This window comes from Procambarus clarkii, chromosome 5 (genome assembly GCF_040958095.1).
Source record: "Procambarus clarkii isolate CNS0578487 chromosome 5, FALCON_Pclarkii_2.0, whole genome shotgun sequence".
Taxonomy (NCBI): Eukaryota; Metazoa; Arthropoda; class Malacostraca; order Decapoda; family Cambaridae; genus Procambarus; species Procambarus clarkii.
This window is the reverse complement of record NC_091154.1, coordinates 35,699,553-35,724,599: the sequence shown is the minus strand read 5'-3', so window position 1 is coordinate 35,724,599 and position 25,047 is coordinate 35,699,553. Positions and strand designations below refer to the sequence as shown.

The window sequence follows — 25,047 nt, the reverse complement described above, 5'->3', positions numbered from 1 at the left end:
CCCACTAGAAACCTCCCTGATGGGCGACCTGACTCCCACTCCCACTAGAGACCTCCCTGATGGGTGACCTGACGCCCACTCCCACTAGAGACCTCTCTGATGGGTGACCTGACGCCCACTCCCACTAGAGACCTCCCTGATGGGTGACCTGACGCCCACTCCCACTAGATCCCTGATGGGTGACCAGGCGCCCACTCCCACTAGAAACCTCCCTGATGGGCGACCTGACGCCCACTCCCACTAGAGACCTCCCTGATGGGCGACCTGACGCCCACTCCCACCAGAGAGCTAGTGATGGGGAGTTAGAGACTGCTTGGTGATTAGTTACACTTCTTGAATCATTTCAGTCTCGAGACTTCGCGGGGAACTGTCTTAGTTTAACTGGTGGCCAGTGTTGGTAAGGCGGCCCTTAGGGAAGAACCACGGGCGACTCAAGAAATATTTATATACTGAATGCCCTTATATTATTTCTGAATTTATTAGTGTTAGATATCACAAGTTATCCTCTGAAGTCGCATTGGAGGCCATTTTGTCTACGATGGAGATAAAGCAAAATAGATTGGATTTCACAGTCTTTAGTTGTCTCATGACTGCATATGAAGTTGACTCACGGCAGAATACGATGTTGACTCATAGCTGAATCCTTGGCTGACTCATGGCTAAAGTCGCATATCAGTCGCCTCACGGTGGACTAGGAGAGAGTCTTCGCGTGCCTCTATCTGTGTCATCTTGAGCTGATGTGTTTCGTCTGTGATGGATGAACCCCTCGGCCATATTAGTATAATTCTCCCAGCCCATCTAAGATGTAGCCTCTCAAGGACCTCTTGAGGCGAGCGAAGGAGGAAGAGCAAAAGTGACAGTAAGGGGGAAATGGAGAGAAGAAACAGTGTCAGTCAGTCAGTCAAGTCAGTCAGTCATTCTTGAGACTTGTGAAGGCACACTTAAGGTTTCATTGGGGTGTCGATCATCGGTGATGGGGTAATGAGTCTGAGGTCAAAGAGAAACGGAATGATTGTTGGAGGTGTGCGGACAGATGGATCACGAGAGAATATCCAGACTTACACCAGGTACTGGACATGAGACATAGGCTGACCTGTAGCGGGAACTTGGGTACGCATAAGGTGGAATGGAATTATAAGGCTTTATGAAAGGTCAAAATTGTAGAATTTCATTGATGGCAGTTGATCTAAAAAAGAAAAAGAGGAATGCATTACACCAACAACAGTCGTGTTCCATGCCACACACTACGTACTAAATCAGGTTGAGGCGCTTGGAAATCGTTCTCAAGGAAGGAGGGAGCGAGTGTTGGCTATCTTCCATATGTACTGCTGCGATAACATCACGCCACCCCCCAGCCATGAACGATAACGAATGGAGTGGGGTGGGGGGCGAGTGTCAGTCAGCCCCGTTGTCTTATAATGAAGAGGCCTCCTCTGCCCCTTATCTCTCGCACTCCTCTCCTGGCGGCCAGGGAATGTTTACGCTTAATAGCAAGCTGGAGGATACTCGACAGCTGGCGTGCCATCAAGCAGGTGACAAGCTGTGGCATGAGTAACCCTTAACCCCACGGGGTATGAGTAACCCTTAACCACACGGGGTATGAGTAACCCTTAACCACACGGGGTATGAGTAACCCTTAACCACACGGGGTATAAGTAACCCTTAACCACACGGGGTATGAGTAACCCTTAACCACACGGGGTATGAGTAACCCTTAACCACACGGGGTATGAGTAACCCTTAACCACACGGGGTATGAGTAACCCTTAACCACACGGGGTATGAGTAACCCTTAACCACACGGGGTATGAGTAACCCGTAACCACACGGGGTATGAGTAACCCTTAACCCCACGGGGTATGAGTAACCCTTAACCCCACGGGGTATGGACACACGGACGCGCACACATTACCTCTACACTAACATTAAGGATGCACTTCTCAGTAGGCATTGCCGGCCATAGCTGCAGGAGCAGGGAAGCCCTGGAGGACAAGCTGTGGGAGGAGAGAAGCCCTGGAGGACAAGCTGTGGGAGGAGAGAAGCCCTGGAGGACAAGCTGTGGGAGGAGAGAAGCCCTGGAGGACAAGCTGTGGGAGGAGAGAAGCCCTGGAGGACAAGCTGTGGGAGGAGAGAAGCCCTGGAGGACAAGCTGTGGGAGGAGAGAAGCCCTGGAGAACAAGCTGTGGGAGGAGAGGTAAATTCACAGGAACAGCAGCTAGGTAGGTAGGTACGTAGGTAGCACATCAAAATGAAACAATTGAAAACATTAATAGAAATGGTTTAAAAAGAGGCAAGTAACCTGGTGATGGGAGAAGCAAGTGAGGCAGCAGGTGGCGGCACAGGCCCCGCAGGAGACGAAGATGGTGGTGATGGAACAGACTACTCACAAACACCAGCTTATACACTACCTAAGACGGGCGAGGCTACTGACAGTCCTGCGGGAGGCACCACTCCAGTTGTAAAGGCAGCCACCAGAAAGAACAATGAAGGTTTAATAACAAAGGGAAAAGACATAAGATATATTTACAAAAAATCTTCAATTTATAGAAAGTTCACTTGTGGGAAGCATAGGGAAAGGTTTATGGAGACTGTGATAGGGGGAACACTGAACTGATCAAGCGGCCATTGTTGCAACGACTTCAAAACAAGAAAATGATTCAACTGGACAATTAAGCACCTGAGACACTGATCCCTGATATTTCATGGATGGGTGAAACAAATGGCGGCACAGTAGACAACAAGGTGATTGGAGTTTCTATCAGAAAGTACTAAAATACCCCGACGTGACGAACTGCCCAATTACTTGATTACAAGTGAGGTAATCGACCATTTCGTCCTGGGAGGGCACGCCCAAGCGAAACACGGGTTAATTAGGGTGATTATCTAACTACAAGAGACCAATAACGTACATTCCAGCGAAGGAAAAAAATATTGAAAAAGGTGAGACGGTTAAAAAAAAGGTGAGATGATTAAAAATTGGTTATTAACGAAAAGCAAAATTATAAATGCCTATATGAGAGTGAAGGTAGAGAGGCTTCTGCACTCTTACGAAGCCTTTCCCCTGTTAGGAAAATCACAGTCCCTGATGTGTACTAAGACGCAGGGAAAATAGAAAAGTTGCGTGAGATAAGCGCTAACAGTAGACAGAGCCCAAGAGTCGAGATTCAGCCCAACAGACACTTGTAGGTAAGTGCACTATAAGAAACTCAACCACTCGGACAATTGCAAATATGCGTAACAACAAGAACGCACACACGCACAAACAAAAACGCACACGCACAAATAATGAGAACGCACACACAAACAATAAGAACACGCATACACACAAATGAGAACGCACACACGCACAAACAACAAGAATACGCATACATACATAATGAGAACGCACAAACAACAAGAACGCACGCTCATGGAAGGACAAACAGCAAAGAACGCACACTTACGGGCAGGCATAATCACCGCGAGGGCTCACGCTAGCGGAGGACTGAACAACAAGGGAGCACACGCCATAACAGGCTACCTCCCGCCCGCCCCTCCTCCTCCCTTCTGGCGCCAAGATATATACACCAAAACTTAAGACTGGCGATTGCAGCATTTGAGAAGATGTAGATAAGTTAAAAACAAAAATATACATACAAATAATAAAGGAGAAACTTTATGGGGTATTCTGAATAAGAAATGAAAATTTGATGAGAAATTTTACCATTTCCTTTTTTTTTTAAATTATTAAAGTTTAAAAAAAATCTGCATAAATCTTCCGCTCTGTTAAGAACGTACACATTGGAAGATACAATCGGCGGCGTATATAATTACATCTTAATTCGGAAATTGGAGAGTGTTTATCAAAGTGGTCTCTACTTTTTCCCGCCATAAAGATCAGATTTCCCGCGCAGCCTCGTCTGCCTCTTGTGTCTGGTACCTGTAAACTGACCTCGGCTTCGGTTTACCTCAAAGGGGAGACCTGGGATCTGAAAGTGGATGCGTTCCAGCTGACGGCCCAAACATTGCTATAGTAAGGTATTGTCTTCTTCGTCAACGCACTTGGGAACACAGGCGCACATGCACGCGGGTGCGACCTCACGGTAGATATGAGCAGACGAATATGCACGCGCACACACGGAAGCTTACGCTAATGCAGAAACATTTGCATACAAGCACAAAGACACTGTATACTGCGGTCGTGGACATGCAGAGTGCTTCCTGCAGTTCCAGGGAACCGGTTTGAAGCTTAGTTCTTAAATCCACATCCAGGCGTAGGTGAGCATTCTTCCAGGTGACCATCACTGACACCCAGATGACGCTCATTGACACCCAGATGACGCTCATTGACACCCAGGTGACCCTCGTTGACACCCAGGTGACCCTCGTTGACACTCAGGTGTTCCTTGACACACAGGTGATGACTCTGACACATTCTGGCGAACATCAGATTACCTCCCAACGTTCTTACAACACAAATAATAATATTGCGACACAACAGCAAAACAAAAGCTAAATCCGGATTTTAACGGCGTTTTGCATCCTGGGCGCATGACCGACAAACACAGATGTTCGTGTAAACACGGGTGTACTAAATACCTTGAGGTTTTTGCCAGGCATAAATACTACACCTTGTCGTTTCTGTAACGCATCATGAGCGTTGTGATCGTTTTTGTTCAGCTTGGCGCGGATTCATCGACGTTTCAAGATGTCAGCGAGACACAAGTGGTCATTTAGTGACTATTTTTCGACTGTATAATCATCCTCGATATAACTATAGGAAATCCTTATAACGAAAATAAACTTTCAGAGTTAAGACGTTTCAACAACATGACGTTTTACGCGATCTACCGACAATTGTGCCACATAAAATTCGGATTCTCCACGACAGTCCCAGATGCTTCTGACACTTAAACCCGGATTATTGGCGTTTTTGCAGCCGTAGACGTCTCTTTATGGGAGGGAGGCGCGGGTGGGCCGCCAGGAAGCATCAGTCACGCATAATTGGGAGCGATGGCTGTGTGGGCAGCTGGGCAGGCCGTCACTTCTCACATCTCTCTCACTTCTCACAAAGAGAGAGAGAGAGAGAGAGAGAGAGAGAGAGAGAGAGAGAGAGAGAGAGAGAGAGAGAGAGAGAGAGAGAGAGAGAGAGAGAGAGAGAGAGACACATACAGGTGTCCACACCCGTATAAACAGAGTGTTAGGCTTCAGATGAGTTGGTGTGGGGAAACAGTTCTAAGTACAATAAATCATCACAACAAACACTGCCCTCAATAAGAATGATTTATAGTTAAAATAACATAACATCTTCTGTATAATTACTGACAGAAACAATTTGTTTAACTAATCTTATTCTTTCGAAAATAATGAATCTATATTCTTAGAACACAAGCAAATTTAGCAACATTCAAAATCATAGAAAGGACATCGGGTTACCTTGGGGTTACCTTGAGGTGCTTCCGGGGCTTAGTGTCCCCGCGGCCCGGTCGTCGACGAGGCCTCCTGGTTGCTGGACTGATTAACCAGGCTGTTGGACGCGGCTGCTCGCAGCCTGACGTATGAGTTACAGCCTGGTTGATCAGGGTTCACTGAAAAATTCAAATAACATTGCAAGAGTTTGGAACAAATACGCAACAATAACAATGAAGCATTAACATACACGAAACATTTAATCAGATCAATTAAATGCTGTAATTCTTTTTATCCTTAATTATCTTTAAGAACGGCTGTTATATTCTGAGTATTGTCGCCCGTCCATTAGTACTTCCCTGCGGGTAAACCAGATGACTCCTCAAGAACATTAATGAAACACAAGAGCGTGACGGATCTCTAGGAGTGTGCTGAGGCCGGCCGACGGTTCGATCCCGTGGTATACCCACAAGTCAAATCTAATCAGATTAAAAGCTTTATTCACAAAATGGTTGTACATTTATAATTGGAAAAGTTTACATACATACAAGTTTACATAATAGGCTATATGTATTACAGTCTATATACAGTCTGTCATTATAATGGACTAATTAATGGACTCATTAATTAATGGACTGTAATTTGTATGTAAACTTTCCCAATTATAGATGTACAATCATTTGTGAATCAAGTTTTTGATCTGATTAGATTTGATTTGTGGGTATACAATGGGATCGAACCGTCGCACGTCGCCTCGGGACGTTCCTAGAGATCCTGAGCACATGTTCCTGAGCGCCAGATCCTGAGCACAAGATCAGGATCTTGCTATTATGCAGGCGATGAGTCACAATAACGTGGCTGAAGTATGATGACCAGACCACACACTAGAAATTGAAGAGATGACGACGTTTCGGTCCGTCCTGGACCATTCTCAAGTCGATTGTGTGAATCACACAATCGACTTGAGAATGGTCCAGGACGGACCGAAACGTCGTCGTCTCTTCAATTTCTAGTGTGTGGTCTGGTCATCATCTTGCTATTAATTAGTATTGCTATTCCATTCTAATAATTGCTATTTATTATTATATGAAATGCTTGCTATTCACTAATATAACACATTGTGTTATTGTGACAGAGGAGATTGTCACAATAACACCATAGCACGGAGACGTTGTTATAGTGAGAATAAACAAGGCTTTCTCACTAATGCTGTATAAACATTTTAAATAACTTTTATTTTATACATATAAATGCCTGGGCCTCTTCACTTCCAGTATATTAAATATATTATAACGTGAGTCTTAAAGCTATACAGCAGAACGCTGTGTGTTCCTGTGTGTTCCTGTTTGTTTCTGTGTGTTCCTGTGTGTTTATGTGTGTTTCTGTGTGTTCATGTTTGTTTCTGTGTGTTCCAGTTTGTTTCTGTGTGTTCCTGTGTGTTTATGTGTGTTTCTGTGTGTTCATGTTTGTTTCTGTGTGTTCCAGTTTGTTTCTGTGTGTTCCTGTGTGTTTATGTGTGTTTCTGTGTGTTCATGTTTGTTTCTGTGTGTTCCAGTGTGTTTCTGTGTGTTTATGTGTGTTTCTGTGTGTTCATGTTTGTTCCTGTGTGTTCCTGTGTGTTCCTGTGTGTTCCAGTTTGTTTCTGTGTGTTTCTGTGTGTTCATGTTTGTTTCTGTGTGTTCCAGTGTGTTTCTGTGTGTTTATGTGTGTTTCTGTGTGTTCATGTTTGTTCCTGTGTGTTCCTGTGTGTTCCAGTTTGTTTATGTGTGTTTCTGTGTGTTCATGTTTGTTTCTGTGTGTTCCAGTGTGTTTCTGTGTGTTCCTGAGTGTTCCTGTGTGTTGCTGTGTGTTCCAGTTTGTTTATGTGTGTTTCTGTGTGTTCATGTTTGTTCCTGTGTGTTCCTGTGTGTTCCAGTTTGTTTATGTGTGTTTCTGTGTGTTCATGTTTGTTCCTGTGTGTTCCTGTGTGTTCCTGTGTGTTCCTGAGTGTTCCTGTGTGTTGCTGTGTGTTCCAGTTTGTTTATGTGTGTTCATGTTTGTTTCTGTGTGTTCCAGTGTGTTTCTGTGTGTTCCTGAGTGTTCCTGTGTGTTGCTGTGTGTTCCAGTTTGTTTATGTGTGTTTCTGTGTGTTCATGTTTGTTTCTGTGTGTTCCAGTGTGTTTCTGTGTGTTTATGTGTGTTTCTGTGTGTTCATGTTTGTTCCTGTGTGTTCCTGTGTGTTCCTGTGTGTTCCAGTTTGTTTATGTGTGTTTCTGTGTGTTCATGTTTGTTTCTGTGTGTTCCAGTGTGTTTCTGTGTGTTTCTGTGTGTTTATGTGTGTTTCTGTGTGTTCATGTTTGTTCCTGTGTGTTCCAGTTTGTTTATGTGTGTTTCTGTGTGTTCATGTTTGTTTCTGTGTGTTCCAGTGTGTTTATGTGTGTTTCTGTGTGTTCATGTTTGTTTCTGTGTGTTTATGTGTGTTTCTGTGTGTTCATGTTTGTTTCTGTGTGTTCCAGTGTGTTTCTGTGTGTTCCTGAGTGTTCCTGAGTGTTGCTGTGTGTTCCGTGATCGCGATCACTCCGCCACATCCCTACGTCATCCCAAATGGTTGACTCCACAGCACCATCCTGGGGGGGGGGGGGAAGGAGCAGTGTCCCAAATAAACTTGCTTCATTGTGGGCAAATCCTTACTACTCATGCCCGTGCCACCTCTTGGGTGGCTTAATCTTCATCAATCAATCAATCGGCAAATCCTCCGCTCTGCACACAGTATATCCTTTCACGACTAAAGATCACATTCACTCTAATCATCAACCATTTGCTGGCTACTCATGCCCGTGCCACCTCTTGTGGTGGCTTAATCTTCATCAATCATCAATCAATCGGCAAATCCTTAAACCCGAGAGTGTCAGGGTACCTTGAGGTACTATGATGTACTCTGCAGACAGTGATCGTAGCCTTTGACTGTGGGCCAGTGTGTCATGATTCTGAACAAATCCACAAGGGCCGTGATGAGGGTTCGAACCTACGTCCGGATGATCCCAGACGCGCCTTTGTCGATTGCGCCTCGACATGGAAATTCCCTCGTGGATTTGTTCATATGATGTATTGTGATTTTTGTGTGTTGTTGTTGTTGTTATAGATTCAGCTACTCGGAACAAGTTCCAAGTAGCACGGGCTATGGTGAGCCCGTAACTTACCTGGCACAGGAGCGGGGCAAGTAGCACGGGCTATGGTGAGCCTGTAACTTACCTCGCACAGGAGTGGGGCAAGTAGCACGGGCTATGGTGAGCCTGTAACTTACCTCGCACAGGAGTGGGGCAAGTAGCACGGGCTATGGTGAGCCTGTAACTTACCTCGCACAGGAGTGGGGCAAGTAGCACGGGCTATGGTGAGCCCGTAACTTACCTCGCACAGGAGTGGGGCAAGTAGCACGGGCTATGGTGAGCCCGTAACTTACCTCGCACAGGAGTGGGGCAAGTAGCACGGGCTATGGTGAGCCCGTAACTTACCTGGCACAGGAGCGGGGCAAGTAGCACGGGCTATGGTGAGCCCGTAACTTACCTCGCACAGGAGTGGGGCAAGTAGCACGGGCTATGGTGAGCCCGTAACTTACCTCGCACAGGAGTGGGGCAAGTAGCACGGGCTATGGTGAGCCCGTAACTTACCTGGCACAGGAGTGGGGCAAGTAGCACGGGCTATGGTGAGCCCGTAACTTACCTGGCACAGGAGCGGGGCAAGTAGCACGGGCTATGGTGAGCCCGTAACTTACCTGGCACAGGAGCGGGGCAAGTAGCACGGGCTATGGTGAGCCCGTAACTTACCTGGCACAGGAGTGGGGCAAGTAGCACGGGCTATGGTGAGCCCGTAGTGGACTTACCTGGCACAGGAGCGGGGCAAGTAGCACGGGCTATGGTGAGCCCGTAACTTACCTGGCACAGGAGTGGGGCAAGTAGCACGGGCTATGGTGAGCCCGTAGTGGACTTACCTGGCACAGGAGCGGGGCAAGTAGCACGGGCTATGGTGAGCCCGTAACTTACCTGGCACAGGAGTGGGGCAAGTAGCACGGGCTATGGTGAGCCCGTAACTTACCTGGCACAGGAGTGGGGCAAGTAGCACGGGCTATGGTGAGCCCGTAGTGGACTTACCTGGCACAGGAGCGGGGCAAGTAGCACGGGCTATGGTGACCCCGTAGTGGATTTACCTGGCACAGGAGCGGGGCAAGTAGCACGGGCTATGGTGACCCCGTAGTGGACTTACCTGGCACAGGAGCGGGGTAAGCAGCACGGGCTATGGTGACCCCGTAGTGGACTTACCTGGCACAGGAGCGGGGCTGGCGGTTTTGTGTGTCTTGATTCTCTTATGTGTAGAGGGAGGCTGGCCAGGCGCTCGTCTGAGGGCCCGTGTCGCTGCTTTCAATAAACACTTCGCTGTAAAAATCTCACGCACTTTCACATCACTTAATTAAAAGTTGGGAAGCGGAACCCAAGAGCTGAAACGCTACTGTCGTAAGCACAGCCAGGTGAGCACCTGATGATAAAGATTAAGCCACCCAAGAGGTGGCATGGGCATGAATAGCCCGTAAGTGGTGGCCCTTTTGAGCCATTACCAGTATCAAGAGATGATACTTGAGATCTGTGGAGGTGTGACTGCACCCTGCGTGACGGGAGATGTCTCCCGGACCAAATGGTGACCAAATGGTGAGGTGAGCACCCATTATCCACCTAACTGTGCTTACCGAACAATGACTACGGGTAAGTGAGGTCAACCTCAAATCCACAAGGGCCGTGACGAGGATTCGAACCTGTGTCCGGGAGCATCCCAGACACTGCCTTAATCGACTGAGCTACGACAGGGTTAAAAGTAAGTTCGGGATCCAGTAAGTTCAGTAGAACTTCGGTTTCAACCCTTTTAACCCTGTCGTAGCTCAGTCGATTAAGGCAGTGTCTGGGATGCTCCCGGACGCAGGTTCGAATCCTCGTCACGGCCCTTGTGGATTTGTTCATTTGATGCATCACGTTAGTGTGATCTCTGTGTGTGAGGTCAACCTCGTTATGCTCCGCTAACTTGCCCTCTTGTACCTGGTGCGTTTTTTTTTTACTTTCCAGACTGGAGTTGTGTGTGGTACCCGGCCTCCCATACAGGGTGGTACCCGGCCTCCCATACAGGGTGGTACCCGGCCTCCCATACAGGGTGGTACCCGGCCTCCCGTACAGGGTGGTACCCGGCCTTCCATACAGGGTGGTACCCGGCCGCCCGTACAGGGTGGTACCCGGCCTTCCATACAGGGTGGTACCCGGCCGCCCGTACAGGGTGGTACCCGGCCTTCCATACAGGGTGGTACCCGGCCGCCCGTACAGGGTGGTACCCGGCCTTCCATACAGGGTGGTACCCGGCCGCCCGTACAGGGTGGTACCCGGCCGCCCGTACAGGGTGGTACCCGGTCGCCCGTACAGGGTGGTACCCGGCCTCCCGTACAGGGTGGTACCCGGCCTCCCATACAGGGTGGTACCCGGCCTCCCATACAGGGTGGTACCCGGCCGCCCGTACAGGGTGGTACCCGGCCTCCCGTACAGGGTGGTACCCGGCCTCCCGTACAGGGTGGTACCCGGCCGCCCGTACAGGGTGGTACCCGGCCTCCCGTACAGGGTGGTACCCGGCCGCCCATACAGGGTGGTACCCGGCCTCCCATACAGGGTGGTACCCGGCCTCCCGTACAGGGTGGTACCCGGCCGCCCGTACAGGGTGGTACCCGGCCGCCCGTACAGGGTGGTACCCGGCCGCCCGTACAGGGTACCAGTATTTCCTTACAATTATTTGGCTCGTTTCAAGTTTCCAGCTTCTTCATACGTCCTCTTGCCTAATTATCTCAAATTTTAAAGTCTGTCCTTTTCCAGGTTGGGTATTGCCCTCAGTATCTTGCGTGACACGCTTGGGAGGGTGGGCTTGGTGTGCTTGGGAGGGTGGGCTTGGTGTGCTTGGGAGGGTGGGCTTGGTGTGCTTGGGAGGGTGGGCTTGGTGTGCTTGGGAGGGTGGGCTTGGCGTGCTTGGGAGGGTGGGCTTGTCGTGCTTGGGAGGGTGGGCTTGGTGTGCTTGGGAGGGTGGGCTTGGCGTGCTTGGGAGGGTGGGCTTGTCGTGCTTGGGAGGGTGGGCTTGTCGTGCTTGGGAGGGTGGGCTTGGTGTGCTTGGGAGGGTGGGCTTGGTGTGCTTGGGAGGGTGGGCTTGGCGTGCTTGGGAGGGTGGGCTTGTCGTGCTTGGGAGGGTGGGCTTGGTGTGCTTGGGAGGATGGGCTTGTCGTGCTTGGGAGGGTGGGCTTGTCGTGCTTGGGAGGGTGGGCTTGTCGTGCTTGGGAGGGTGGGCTTGGCGTGCTTGGGAGGGTGGGCTTGGCGTGCTTGGGAGGGTGGGCTTGTCGTGCTTGGGAGGGTGGGCTTGGTGTGCTTGGGAGGGTGGGCTTGGTGTGCTTGGGAGGGTGGGCTTGGCGTGCTTGGGAGGGTGGGCTTGTCGTGCTTGGGAGGGTGGGCTTGGTGTGCTTGGGAGGGTGGGCTTGGCGTGCATGGGAAGGGAGGGCTTGGCGTGCTTGGGAGGATGGGCTTGGCGTGCTTGGGAGGGTGGGCTTGGTGTGCTTGGGAGGGTGGGCTTGTCGTGCTTGGGAGGGAGGGAGGGAAGAGGGAGGAGGGTACCGTGCAGTGGTCACATCACCTGCTGCCCTCGCCGCAAGCACACCGCTTGGACGCACTACACTTTGGTGTCATTAGGAGTGAAGGAAGTCCTCTCCTCTCCCGGGGAGCTCTTGTGGTGTATAGAGTACCTGGCGGCAGTGTTCGGTTCCTGCCTGCTTGGTAGGGAGGCGAGATGGCGGTAGAACGGCCAGAAGAAAGAGAAAAGGGATAGACAAATCAATTTACGGCAATAAAAACAAAATAGGAAATTGGTTGATAACTTGCGACTTTTTTGGTGTGTTTTGAGCGACGGTCTCGCTTCATGCAGGTCGGCGTTCAATCCCCGACCGTCCAAGTGGTTGGGTGCCATTTCTTCCCCCCCCCCCCCCCCCGCCCCGTCCCATCCCCAAATCCTTATCCTGATCCCTTCCCAGTGCTATATAGTCGTAATGGCTTGGCGCTTTCCTCCTGATACTTCCCTTCCCTTCGGTGTGTTTACGTATTCCTGCTTGATACCTGGTTGATGCGGTTCTGGGAGTTCTTCTACTCCTCAAACCCGCCCCGAGGCCAGGCTTGACTTGTGGGAGCTTGGTCCACCAGGCTGTTGCTTGGAGCGGCCCGCAGGCCCACATACCCACCACAGGCCGGTTAGTCCGGCACTTCTTAAAGAAAACAATCTTGTTTTCTCTTGAAGATGTCCACGGTTGTTCCGGCAATACAGTATTTCTTATGCTCGCTGGGAGGACGTTCAACAACCGCGGACCTCTGATGTTTATAAAGTGTTCTCTGATTGTGTCTATGGCACCTCTGCTCTTCACTGGTTCTATTCTGCATTTTCTTCCATATCGTTCACTCCAGTACGTTGTTATTTTACTGTGTAAATTTGGGACCTGGCCCTCCAGTATTATCCACGTGTATATTATTTGTTATCTCTCTCGTCTCCTTTCTAGTGAGAACATTTGGAGAGCTTTGAGACGATCCCAATAATTTAGGTGTTTTATCGCGTCTATGCGTGCCGTATATGTTCTCTGTTCTCCCTCTATTTCTATGTATCCACTTCTGAAGTTTAGCATTACTTTGAGCTAATGCCTTCACTCTTGCACTCATTATGTTAAGTAATTGAAGACGTTCCAGCCGTTTATAAGTTATTTAAGGCCGGAGGATAAGTTTTGACTAAGTAAGACTGACGTACACCCAGTAACCTTGCAGTGTGCGTCTGACGTACACCCAGTAACCTTGCAGTATACGTCTGACGTACACCTAGTAACCTAGCAGTATACGTCTGACGTACACCCAGTAACCTTGCAGTATACGTCTGACGTACACCCAGTAACCTTGCAGTATACGTCTGACGTACACCCAGTAACCTTGCAGTATACGTCTGACGTACACCCAGTAACCTAGCAGTGTGGGACGATGTGCGGGGTCACGAACGGGTCCTGTATGCGCGGACAGGCTTCATGATAAGCTGTGGCGGACGGAGCTCCACACCGGGGCGGTCATGGCGGGAACACGGCCGCCATACTTAAATGTCGCGCCTGTCACTAAGAAAAGAAAGTTCAGTAGAACTTCGGTTTCAACCCTTTTAACCCTGTCGTAGCTCAGTCGATTAAGGCAGTGTCTGGGATGCTTCCAGACGCAGGTTCGAATCCTCGTCACGGCCCTTGTGGATTTGTTCGTTTAAGAAAAGAAAATCACATAAAAATCCATTCTTCTGTGATGACATTTTTTTCAGATGACTAAATCATTACAAGTTTTATTACAATAATTTTTTTAAAGCTGCATGTTAGTGAACCTTGCAAATATATTCAACATTATATGTTTAATACAGACATGATATTTGTGAAGTGTGGATATAAACACTGGAATGAAATGTATATATAAAATATAAGAATATATATATGATAGCGTTTCGTCCTGTCATGGGCTGTTTGAGCAGGTAATTATGTCATCAATGTCTTTCCGCAAATCCTTCTGTTTGACCTTAAGGTAGGCGAGAAAGTTCATCCTCCACACGGAAGACATCTCCCGTCACGCAGGGTGCAGTCGCACCTCCACAGATCTCCAGTATCATCTATTGATACTGGTAATGGCTCAAAAGGGCCTCCACCTACGGGCTATTCATGCCCGTGCCACCTTTTGGGTGGCTTAATCTTCATCAATCAATCATCAATCATCCTCCGTGCATTAAGAGTAGATTGATTGGACTGATGAAGATTAAGCCACCCAAGAGGTGGCACGGGCACGAATAGCCTGTACGTGGTACATCCAAACATGTTGTTGTTGTTATAGATTCAGCCACTCGGAACAAAAAGTTCCAGGTAGCACGGGTTATGGTGAGCCCGTAGTGGACTTACCTGGCACAGGAGCGGTGCTGTGTCTCTTCGACCTGGAACTTCCTGGGATATAAAGGGAGGAGCGGTGAGGCACGTGGTACAGCCCCGCTCCTGTGCCAGGTAAGTCCACTACGGGCTCACCATAGCCCGTGTTACTTGGAACTTTTTGTTCCGAGTAGCTGAATCTATAACAACAGGCGCGTGGTAGCCAATAATACCCGCCGGTACTATTCTCTGATGGCCTCTGGGTACCACTGTGATGATTGATTGATGAAGATTAAGCCACCCAAGAGGTGGCACGGGCATGAATAGCCCGTAAGTGGTGGCCCTTTCGAGCCATTACCAGTATCAAAAGATGATACTGGAGATCTGTGGAGGCGCAACTGCACCCTGCGTGACGAGAGATGTCTCCTGGACCAAATGGTGACCAAATGGTGTACCACTGTGTGTTTCTCCCCCCAGATAACCCGTCTGCCAGTCTCCCAGCCGCCCCCTCCCTCCCTCCTTCCCTCACCATCCATCCCATCAAGCCACACACGTGCCTTCCATCTACGGCTTCCTTTTACTCCTTAATATACTAGTAGTCGCTCCATGCACTCTGGTAGCTCCGTCCTCATACAGGTATACACTCGTAGCTCCATCTTCATACACGTATACACACTGCTAGCCATAATTACTCTAGTAATTACCATAATTACTAGAGTAATTACCATAACTACTAAAGTAATTACGCTAGTTACTAAGACCCGGGTGTTCTTTCGGCAAACAGCTGACGTGCATCTTTGTTCATCTGTTCATCACTATTTTTATATAAATAAGTGTTCTGGTGTTCTCCAGGTACTTTTACTCTAATCAATGTTCTCTCGTTCACCAGGTAGGTTCGAGGTCCTAGTGGGATGTTCTTCGGCGAGGAGAGGCACTTGGAAGGGGTGAGTGCCTACTTGAGACACACTTGAAGGAGGGGGTTCATTTTTTAGACGTGTTTATGTTCTCTGGTGGAGAGGGACTTGTTGTAGTGAAGGTCTCTGCGGGTTGTCTCTGTTTCTCACGGCCGTGTGTGTGTGTGTGTGTGTGTGTGTGTGTGTGTGTGTGTGTGTGTGTGTGTGTGTGTGTGTGTGTGTGTGTGTGTGTGTGTACTCACCTAATTGTGTGTGTGTGTGTGTGTGTGTGTGTGTGTGTGTGTGTGTGTGTGTGTGTGTGTGTGTGTGTACTCACCTAATTGTGTGTGTGTGTGTGTGTGTGTGTGTGTGTGTGTGTGTGTGTGTGTGTGTGTGTGTACTCACCTATTTGTGCTTGCGGGAGTTGAGCTTTGGCTCTTTGGTCCCGCCTCTCAACTACATATGTGTGTGTGTACGAGGAAGGGTAAAGATACTGTCTTAGTTTTACTTTTTTTTTTAATTATAGTTTTCTTCTTTCATGGTTATTTGCGAATAGTCCAAATTCTGAAGTGCTTAGTGTTCGACAGTCGGCAGTGTGTCGTATCTTAACTGAACGCAGGCTTGATCATCCCTCTAAAATTAAATCTCAATAGGGTATTGAAATATCAATAGGATCAGGGATCCACAATAGGATCAGGAACCCCACAATAGGATCTCTGAGCTGAATAGGACATTGAGTATGAGTAGGAGCTTTAGCCTGAATAGGCGGAGATAATTTAATGAGGCAGGTATTGAGAATTCAAGACCTGGCTTAAATTGGCCAACATTTATCTCTCACGACTTCTCAACAACAGCTAATCAGATTAAGAACGTCAACAAAAGCCCTCCCCCCCACCCCCCCACCCTCTTGATTGGTGAGGCGTTTAGCAGAGGAAGCGATCTTCGCTGTTAAACGTGGGACGTGAATTACCTGAACGTGAACGTAATTTGTGGAATGGATGGAACGTCATCAAGTTCGCTTGGGAGGTGATTGGATTAATCGTGACGTAACGATGACAACGTAACCGAACGTGTTACGTGTTGGCGCCAGTGTATAATGAATAACTGCGTAGCAATTGATGATAATTCTCATTCGTAGAGAATCTGAGGACGAATGTATAATTTATTTTATTAACATAAGTGCACGGGGGTGCCCTAAACTATATGAAGTTGGAGAGTTAATGTCAATAATGATGCTATGATCTCCCCGGTCCTCATTCAGGGGCGTGAGGCATGTTAGTCTGCACTTGCCATCTTGGGATAGAATACACTCTGAAAAGAGTGTTCCTGTTCTCAGAGTGTACACTGGAGGGCTCAGGTTGGAGAGGTGACGGAAGCAGATCCTGGGAACTGTTGTGTCACACTGTCTGCTGAGGAGGAGGGGGTGAGTGATTGGGACGGGGAGGGTTTTATTATTATTATTATTATTATTATTATTATTATTATTATTATTATTATTATTATTATTATTATTATTATTATTATTATTATTATTATTTTCTATCACAGACGTGGCCACACACATTTACAATGCTAATTATACATTTTCTTCTGTCCTCTATGGACAGGGTTAGAGATCTATTAAACATATCATTGATATGTTTAACAGTGATTTATTGAACAATCAACCACAGAAGGTGATTGTAGTGAAAATGGGTTAGGGTTTGGGACCGTTTACAACTCAGACCTATGTCGATATACAGATATAGCAAAAGATAATATATAAATTTAATATAAGTCCTTCAACAGATTATTGAAAACAAATAGCAATCTCTGATGCGGAGTGTTACGACTTGACAAATGAGCTTAGTTACGGGGGATCTCCTAGTTTATGTCATAGATACAACACCCAGGTGTTGTGTGTGGTGACATCTGTCATAGATACAACACCCAGGTGTTGTGTGTGGTGACATCTGTCATAGATACAACACCCAGGTGTTGTGTGTGGTGACATCTGTCATAGATACAACACCCAGGCCTTGTGTGTGGTGACATCTGTCATAGATACAACACCGAGGCCTTGTGTGTGGTGACATCTGTCATAGATACAACACCCAGGCCTTGTGTGTGGTGACATCTGTCATAGATACAACACCCAGGTCTTGTGTGTGGTGACATCTGTCATAGATACAACACCCAGGCCTTGTATGTGGTGACATCTGTCATAGATACAACACCCAGGTCTTGTGTGTGGTGACATCTGTCATAGATACAACACCCAGGCCTTGTGTGTGGTGACATCTGTCATAGATACAACACCCAGGCCTTGTGTGTGGTGACATCTGTCATAGATACAACACCGAGGCCTTGTGTGTGGTGACATCTGTCATAGATACAACACCCAGGTGTTGTGTGTGGTGACATCTGTCATAGATACAACACCCAGGTGTTGTGTGGTGACATCTGTCATAGATACAACACCGAGGCCTTGTGTGTGGTGACATCTGTCATAGATACAACACCCAGGTGTTGTGTGGTGACATCTGTCATAGATACAACACCCAGGCCTTGTGTGTGGTGACATCTGTCATAGATACAACACCCAGGTGTTGTGTCGTGACATCTCTCCACACATTACCTGGCACGTGTTGACATCATTGGTATCCGTTAGAAATATGTGAAGATAGTTTAACCTCCAGTTAAAGTTCTTGTCATCTTACCCTCAACTATGCAAAGGAAACATTACATGTGTGTGATTGATTGATTGATGAAGATTAAGCCGCCCAAGAGGAGGCACGGGCATGAATAGCCCCGTAATGCGTGTATAAACATATATCATCTATTTAAAGGATCCTCCCTAGCCTAGGGGTCAAGGGTCAGGGGGTGAGGAAGGAGGGAGAATAAACTTTACAGATGAAGCAGTTGTGAAAGTGGAAGTGGCAGGGGGGGGTAATTAAGCCAGCTGCAGGGCACTATAGGCCTTATACCCGCACCAGGGATCATTAAGCACTGACGTAACCCCCTTACGAAACCTGTAGATCTGTCCTTAGTCATGACGGCATTGTTTACATTTATTGAACAGTTTACGAGTTTGGAAAGTAGACAACCCAAGGTTATTGTTGTTGTGTTTCGGAACTCGTTAAGTGTTTAATACCTTAAACAAAGCTGCAGTGTACCATGTGTGGCTCACCCTGGCACCAGTACCATGTATGGCTCACCCTGGCACCATGTATGGCTCACCCTGGCACCAGCACCATGTATGGCTCACCCTGGCACCATGTATGGCTCACCCTGGCACCATGTATGGCTCACCCTGGCACCATGTATGACTCACCCCTGGCACCATGTATGGCTCACCCTGGCACCATGTATGGCTCACCCTGGCACCATGTATGGCTCACCCCTGGCACCATGTATGGCTCACCCTGGCACCATGTATGGCTCACCCCTGGCACCATGTATGGCTCACCCTGGCACCATGTATGGCTCACCCTGGCACCAGCACCATGTATGGCTCACCCTGGCACCAGCACCATGTATGGCTCACCCTGGCACCATGTATGGCTCACCCTGGCACCATGTATGACTCACCCCTGGCACCATGTATGGTTCACCCTGGCACCATGTATGGCTCACCCTGGCACCATGTATGGCTCACCCTGGCACCATGTATGGCTCACCCTGGCACCATGTATGGCTCACCCTGGCACCATGTATGACTCACCCCTGGCACCATGTATGGCTCACCCTGGCACCATGTATGGCTCACCCTGGCACCATGTATGGCTCACCCCTGGCACCACGTATGGCTCACCCTGGCACCATGTATGGCTCACCCTGGCACCATGTATGGCTCACCCTGGCACCATGTATGGCTCACCCTGGCACCATGTATGGCTCACCCTGGCACCATGTATGGCTCACCCAGGCACCATGTATGGCTCACCCTGGCACCATGTATGGCTCACCCTGGCACCATGTATGGCTCACCCTGGCACCATGTATGGGCTCACACGGGCCTCTCAGACCAATATTGCGAGGCTGGGGACCATGTACCTCTTCCCGGCGCTCCTCAACACTAATGAACCCACTTGTAAAGTCTCCATTTTTTATTTTTATTTTTGTTCGCGGGTAAAGGAATATAGAATTTGAAATTGGAAAACTTCGGCACTGCCACCTTTGCTATGTCTCTTTTTACTAATAATGCGTTTTGCTATAACGGCAACTGATATATATGTGGGTATGATATATATGTACTATACTATATATATATAATGGCTCCAAAGAGCTTCCACTTACGGGCTCACCATAGCCCGTGCTGCTTGGAACTTTTTGTTCTGAGTAGCTGAATCTAGAACAACAACAATCTCTATACTAGTAATCAACATTCAGTTTGATAACGTTGGATAATGATACTGAACACACAGAGATCACACTACTCCTCTACCACACTGGGATGCTCCCGGACGCAGGTTCGAATCCTCGTCACGGCCCTTGTGGATTTGTTCAATGATGCTGAACATTTACGTCCAGGAGAACAGCTGGTGCCCCACATTATCTCTCGTGGCTGGTCAAGTATTGTGGGAAATGTGGAGAAATCTTGAACTTCTCAAATAAAATAAGTCCCTCTCGTCTCCCAAGGACGGGAGACTTGTGCGGGAGATACTTGTAAGATGGATCTCTCTTTAGTCTTCCATAGGAGACAAGAGAGAGAGAGAAGCATCTTACGCGCTGTACATGAATACTCCTCGAAGGTTTGGTCGGTAATCTGCGCTATAGAAGTTTTATAAATATACGTAGAGAGCACTTTTCACACACACACACACACACACACACACACACACACACACACACACACACACACACACACACACACACACACACACACACACACACACACACACACGCACACACACACACACACACACACACACACACACACACACACACACACACACACACACACACACACACACACACACACACACACACACACACACACACACACACGCACACACACACACACACACACACGCACACACACACACACACACACACACACACACGCACACACACACACACACACACACACAACACACACACACACACACACACACACACACACACACACGCACACACACGCACACACACACACACACACACACACACACACACACACACACACACACACGCACACACACACACGCACACACACACACACACACACAACACACACACACACACACACACACACACACACACACACCCACACACACACACACACACAGACACACACACACACACACACACACACAACACACACACACACACACACACAAAACACTTGTTACCGTCACAAACACGACTCGAACCTTCGTCTGCTGGCTGCCAGACAAGCCCAAACCAGAGTCACAGGTAAACAATAACCCATATATTTCCCCTCGCATAAGTTGATGTCTGTCTGTCCAGAGAAACCCAACTGACATATCACTATCAAATGCTATCATATAACTATAGTTAACCCGACGTTAGGTTAGTTTTTTAGGCTGGAAGAAGCAGTAGAAGCCACCTCCATCCACAACTTTAGGACCAGGTTCGACCAAGATTTCGAAAGACGGGGGACCGTGAAATTATAACCCAAGAAGGCTATTAGGCGAGGGTCAGAGAGTTTGATCTCACTTCCCGTAGTCAGTTCTAGATAAACAATAGGATTAAGGACCGGCCCGAAACGCTACGCGTGCTAGTGGCTTTACAAGAATGTAAACTCTTGTATTTAAACCACTGAGAGTTAAGCATCACCTTCACCACCTTTAATGGTGTGTTTGACTCCATACAACGTCCCCACTTAATTAATGACCACTAGGAAAGGGGGAGGAGGAGGAGAGATTTGGATAGGCGGAGACAGGATGGGCGAGGGGGGATAGACAGAATTGGAAGAGGGGGTGATAGGAGAGACAAGTGAGGGAAGAAGGGGGGTGCGGGGGAGAGTGACTGGTGGAAGGGGAGATGGGTAGGGGATTGGGGAAGAGGTGTAGGGGGGTGGGGGTTGGTGCTGATCCGAGGTGATTGATGTTAGTTGATGGTGGAAGAATGTTATGTGTAAGAGAGTCGTTGACTGAGGGGAAGTGGATCCACGACCACGCCAGATGAGTGGCTGAAGGATGATTGTATCAGAGTGGATGGTTGATGAGGGACAAATGGATGAATCGTGGCGATGACTAAGTGGACGGATGTTTAACGATTGTGAGAATGATGACAATGACCGATTGGATGAATGATGACAATGATTAGTATGTGGCTGACGATGGTAGTGGCATTCACCGTAATGATAACTATCCATCTGTTAAGGATGGCGTGGATAGACGGAGGGTTGAACAAGATGTTGACGTCCAGATCTGCGTTGAGAGAAGCTAGAGTGAGGGGAAAGGAAAGGAGAGAATAAAAAGGATAGGTAGAGAATTAAAAGTAATGGAAGAGGAGAGAAAAGAATATTTGGAGAAGAAGGAGAAGAAGAAGGACAAGTTAAAGAAGAGAGAGAGAGAGAGTTCAAGAAGACTTAATAGTGAGGTATTATCAGGGTCAGGCACCATAATCCTGGTATTAACTCCGGGTGACAGCGTGGGTATTATTATATACTTGGACCAATCATATTTCTATTGGCTTATGAGGTCATGAGGTGAGGGGGCCGCTGCCCCAGCCCCCTCATTACCAGATACCATCTACACTTGGAGTAATTATTGCCCCACGAAACATTATATGACCTTTAGTGCTTATAGGAAATAGTTCCAAGCTATTTTTTTAAGTGATTATTTTTATACTTGTCTGCGATTCTTAACTTGAGTTCTGGGGGGGGGGGGGAGTGGGGGGGGGTCTCGCCTACTTAAGTTGGTGGTAACTTTGACGCAATGACTTGATCTTTATTTTTCCTTCTTGATCTTTTCTTGAAATTGAGTGTGAGGTTCACTCTAATTAACAGGTAATGTAATACACTCCACTTCATCACTCTTATCACACTTGAGTCTCCAGTTGCCAACTACGCCCTCTCCTTCTCTTGGTGCTGGTCCTGCACATCATGTCCCGCACGCGCGTGTGTGTGTGTGTGTGTGTGTGTGTGTGTGTGTGTGTGTGTGTGTCTAATGTTTCAACGATCTTAGTAGTCTATACACATGCGTCTATGCGTCACTATGTATCATTACCTTTGAAGGATAAGGAACATTATCAAATGCCTTCTTAAAATCCACGTACATCGCGTCTCCTGTCTGGATTTCGTCGTGAGTATTATGATTGCCACGAAAGGAGTGGAGAATTTGTTAATGACTCTCTAAATGGTGAACATATTATTTGAGCTCTAATGATTGTTTCGAAGGATGTACCAACTATTGAAGTCAAGTTAGTCATTTGGTAGTTACGAAGTGGTGGCATTTTTAGGCCTTTTTTGTGGGGTGGGGGGGATGGGGTGGGGGGGGGGGTGACATTTTGCAAGTTATGTGCCTCTGTAACCCTTTCCACCACCACCCACGGTATGGGGTGCATAATAAAGAAGTGAACTTAAATCCAATCTTGTGGAACTGTTTATGTTTCGAGAGTAATTAAGTTAGGTCAAAAGTTTCAGTTTCTCTTCTGATTTTCTTTATTTAAGGCTGTAATGTGACACATGTATATTTGAATACATGCTTGAGTTAGCCTTCACTATCCGCTCTCCTAATACAGCCCACATGCTCACTATTTAGTGTGTACTCACCTAGTTGTGCTTGCGGGGATTGAGCTCTGGCTCTTTGGTCCCGCCTCTCAACTGTCAATCAACTGATGTACAGATTCCTGGGCCAACTGGGCTCTATCATATCTACATTTGAAACTGTGTATGGAGTCAGCCTCCACCACATCACTGCCTAGTGCATTCCATCTCTTAACTAATCTGACACTGAAAAAGTTCTTTCTAATGTCTTTGTGGCTCATTTGGGTACTAAATTTACACCTGTGTCCCCTTGTTCGTGTGTCACAAGTGCTACAGAGTTTGTCTTTGTCCACCCTGTCAATTACCCTGATAATTTTGTAGGTAGTTATCATGTCTCCCCTTACTCTTCTGTTTTCCAGGGACGTGAGTTTCAGCTCCTTTAGCCTTTCTTCGTAGCTCATACCTCTCAGTTCCGGGACTAGTCTGGTGGCATACCGCGGAATCTTCTCTAACTTTGTCTTGTGTTTAACTATGTATGGACTCCAAGCTGGAGCTGCATATTCCAGAATTGGTCTGACATAAGTTGTATACAGGATCCTGAACGATTCCTTACACAAGTTTCTAAAAATAGTTCTTATGTTGGCCAGTCTAGCATATGCCACTGATGATATCCTTTTGATGTGGACTTCTGGGGACAGGTTCTGTGTGATATCAACCCCCAGATCTTTCTCTCTATTTAACTCTTGCAGAATTTCACCTCCCAGATGGTACCTTGTGTTCAGCCTTTTGCTCCCGTCACCTAATTTTATTACTTTGCACTTTCTTGAGTTGAACTTTAATGCCCATTTTCTAGACCATTCCTCCAGCTTGTCCAGGTCATCCTGTAGTCTCTGTCTATCATCATCTCTCTTGATTCTTCTCATAAGTGTGTGTGTGTGTGTGTGTGTGTGTGTGTGTGTGTGTGTGTGTGTGTGTGTGTGTGTGTGTGTGTGTGTGTGTGTGTGTGTGTGTGTGTGTGTGTGTGTGTGTGTGTGTGTGTGTGTGTGTGTGTGTGTGTTTGTGTGTGCGTGTCTGCCTGCCTCTCCCCTCCCCCGTTCTTCCTTTAATGTTTGATAAAGCAATACAACAAAGGCTCTACACTAGCTAGTGTTGACAGGTACACAAAGCACACTTGGCCCTCACTACCCCAGTACGACACGAACGTGGGCAGGAGCCAGGTGTAGGGAGCCGGGAACATGTGGCTACTGGTCTTCACTCCCCCCTCCCCTACCCCCCACCCCCCACCCCACCCCCCATCAACCCCGGTATGGACCACTAGTCCCGGTTTCGGCTATGAATTATTGCTTAACAGGAGGGCGCGGTTGTTTAGGCAAACTAGTTGCGTATGTTAGTTGACGATTATCTCCAAATACCACCAGCCTGTCGCACTTTCTACTTTCACACTCGCACACCTGGGCCCGAAATGTCTTGTGGGGGTAAACAGCTGGACCGCGTGTGTCAGCTGGGGCCGGTGGACCAGCTGGTTCTCTTGATATCAGCTGGGGCTGTAGAAAGGAATGTACGAACCTGAATCCAGGTAAATTGTGCTGTTAGATTTGCGATCTCACTCGGCCCATTTTAAAAAGTGAGAGGTGGCATAGCCTGGCGTGCCAGGGTGCGTGTGGGTGTGCCTGGAGGTGGCACTAACTGACACAAGATGCCAGAAGCTGGGTAATTGTGACCCGAATCCCAGTGCCAGGTAGAACTGTGCATGCGAGAAGATCATCTCGATCTTCTAAATCCAACTCCAAATAAAGTGGAAGCAGAATTCAATGTGTTATGTATTGTATTTAAGGAGCACTTGAGGTTATCTTACTTGCGAAGTGTAGTTGATGGACACTGAAGTGGAAGCCTTGGTCTCCATGATGGTATTGGGCCAGATTCACGAAGCAGTTACGCAAGCACTTACGAACCTGTCCATCTTTTCTCAATCTTTGGCGGCTTTGTTTACAATTATTACACAGTTAATGAGCTCCGAAGCACCAGGAGGCTGTTTATAACAATAACAACAGTTGATGGGGAAGTTTTCATGCTTGTAAACTGTTTAATAAATGTAACCAAAGCCGACAAAGATTGAGGAAAGATGTACACGTTCGTAAGTACTTGCGTAACTG

General features: G+C 47.8%; 2 protein-coding genes across 2 annotated transcripts in view; one reads left to right on the top strand and one right to left on the bottom strand.

Annotated features, from left to right (window-relative positions):
* LOC123766080 (extracellular matrix organizing protein FRAS1) overlaps window positions 1-25,047 on the top strand; it is a 368,121-nt gene that overhangs the window by 98,218 nt on the left and 244,856 nt on the right. The gene's annotated exons all lie outside the window — the stretch shown is intronic.
* Window positions 11,212-11,922, bottom strand: LOC138351665 (uncharacterized). Its single transcript, XM_069303680.1, has one exon. It carries the CDS (start codon window positions 11,920-11,922, stop codon window positions 11,212-11,214), a length of 711 nt encoding a protein of 236 aa, XP_069159781.1.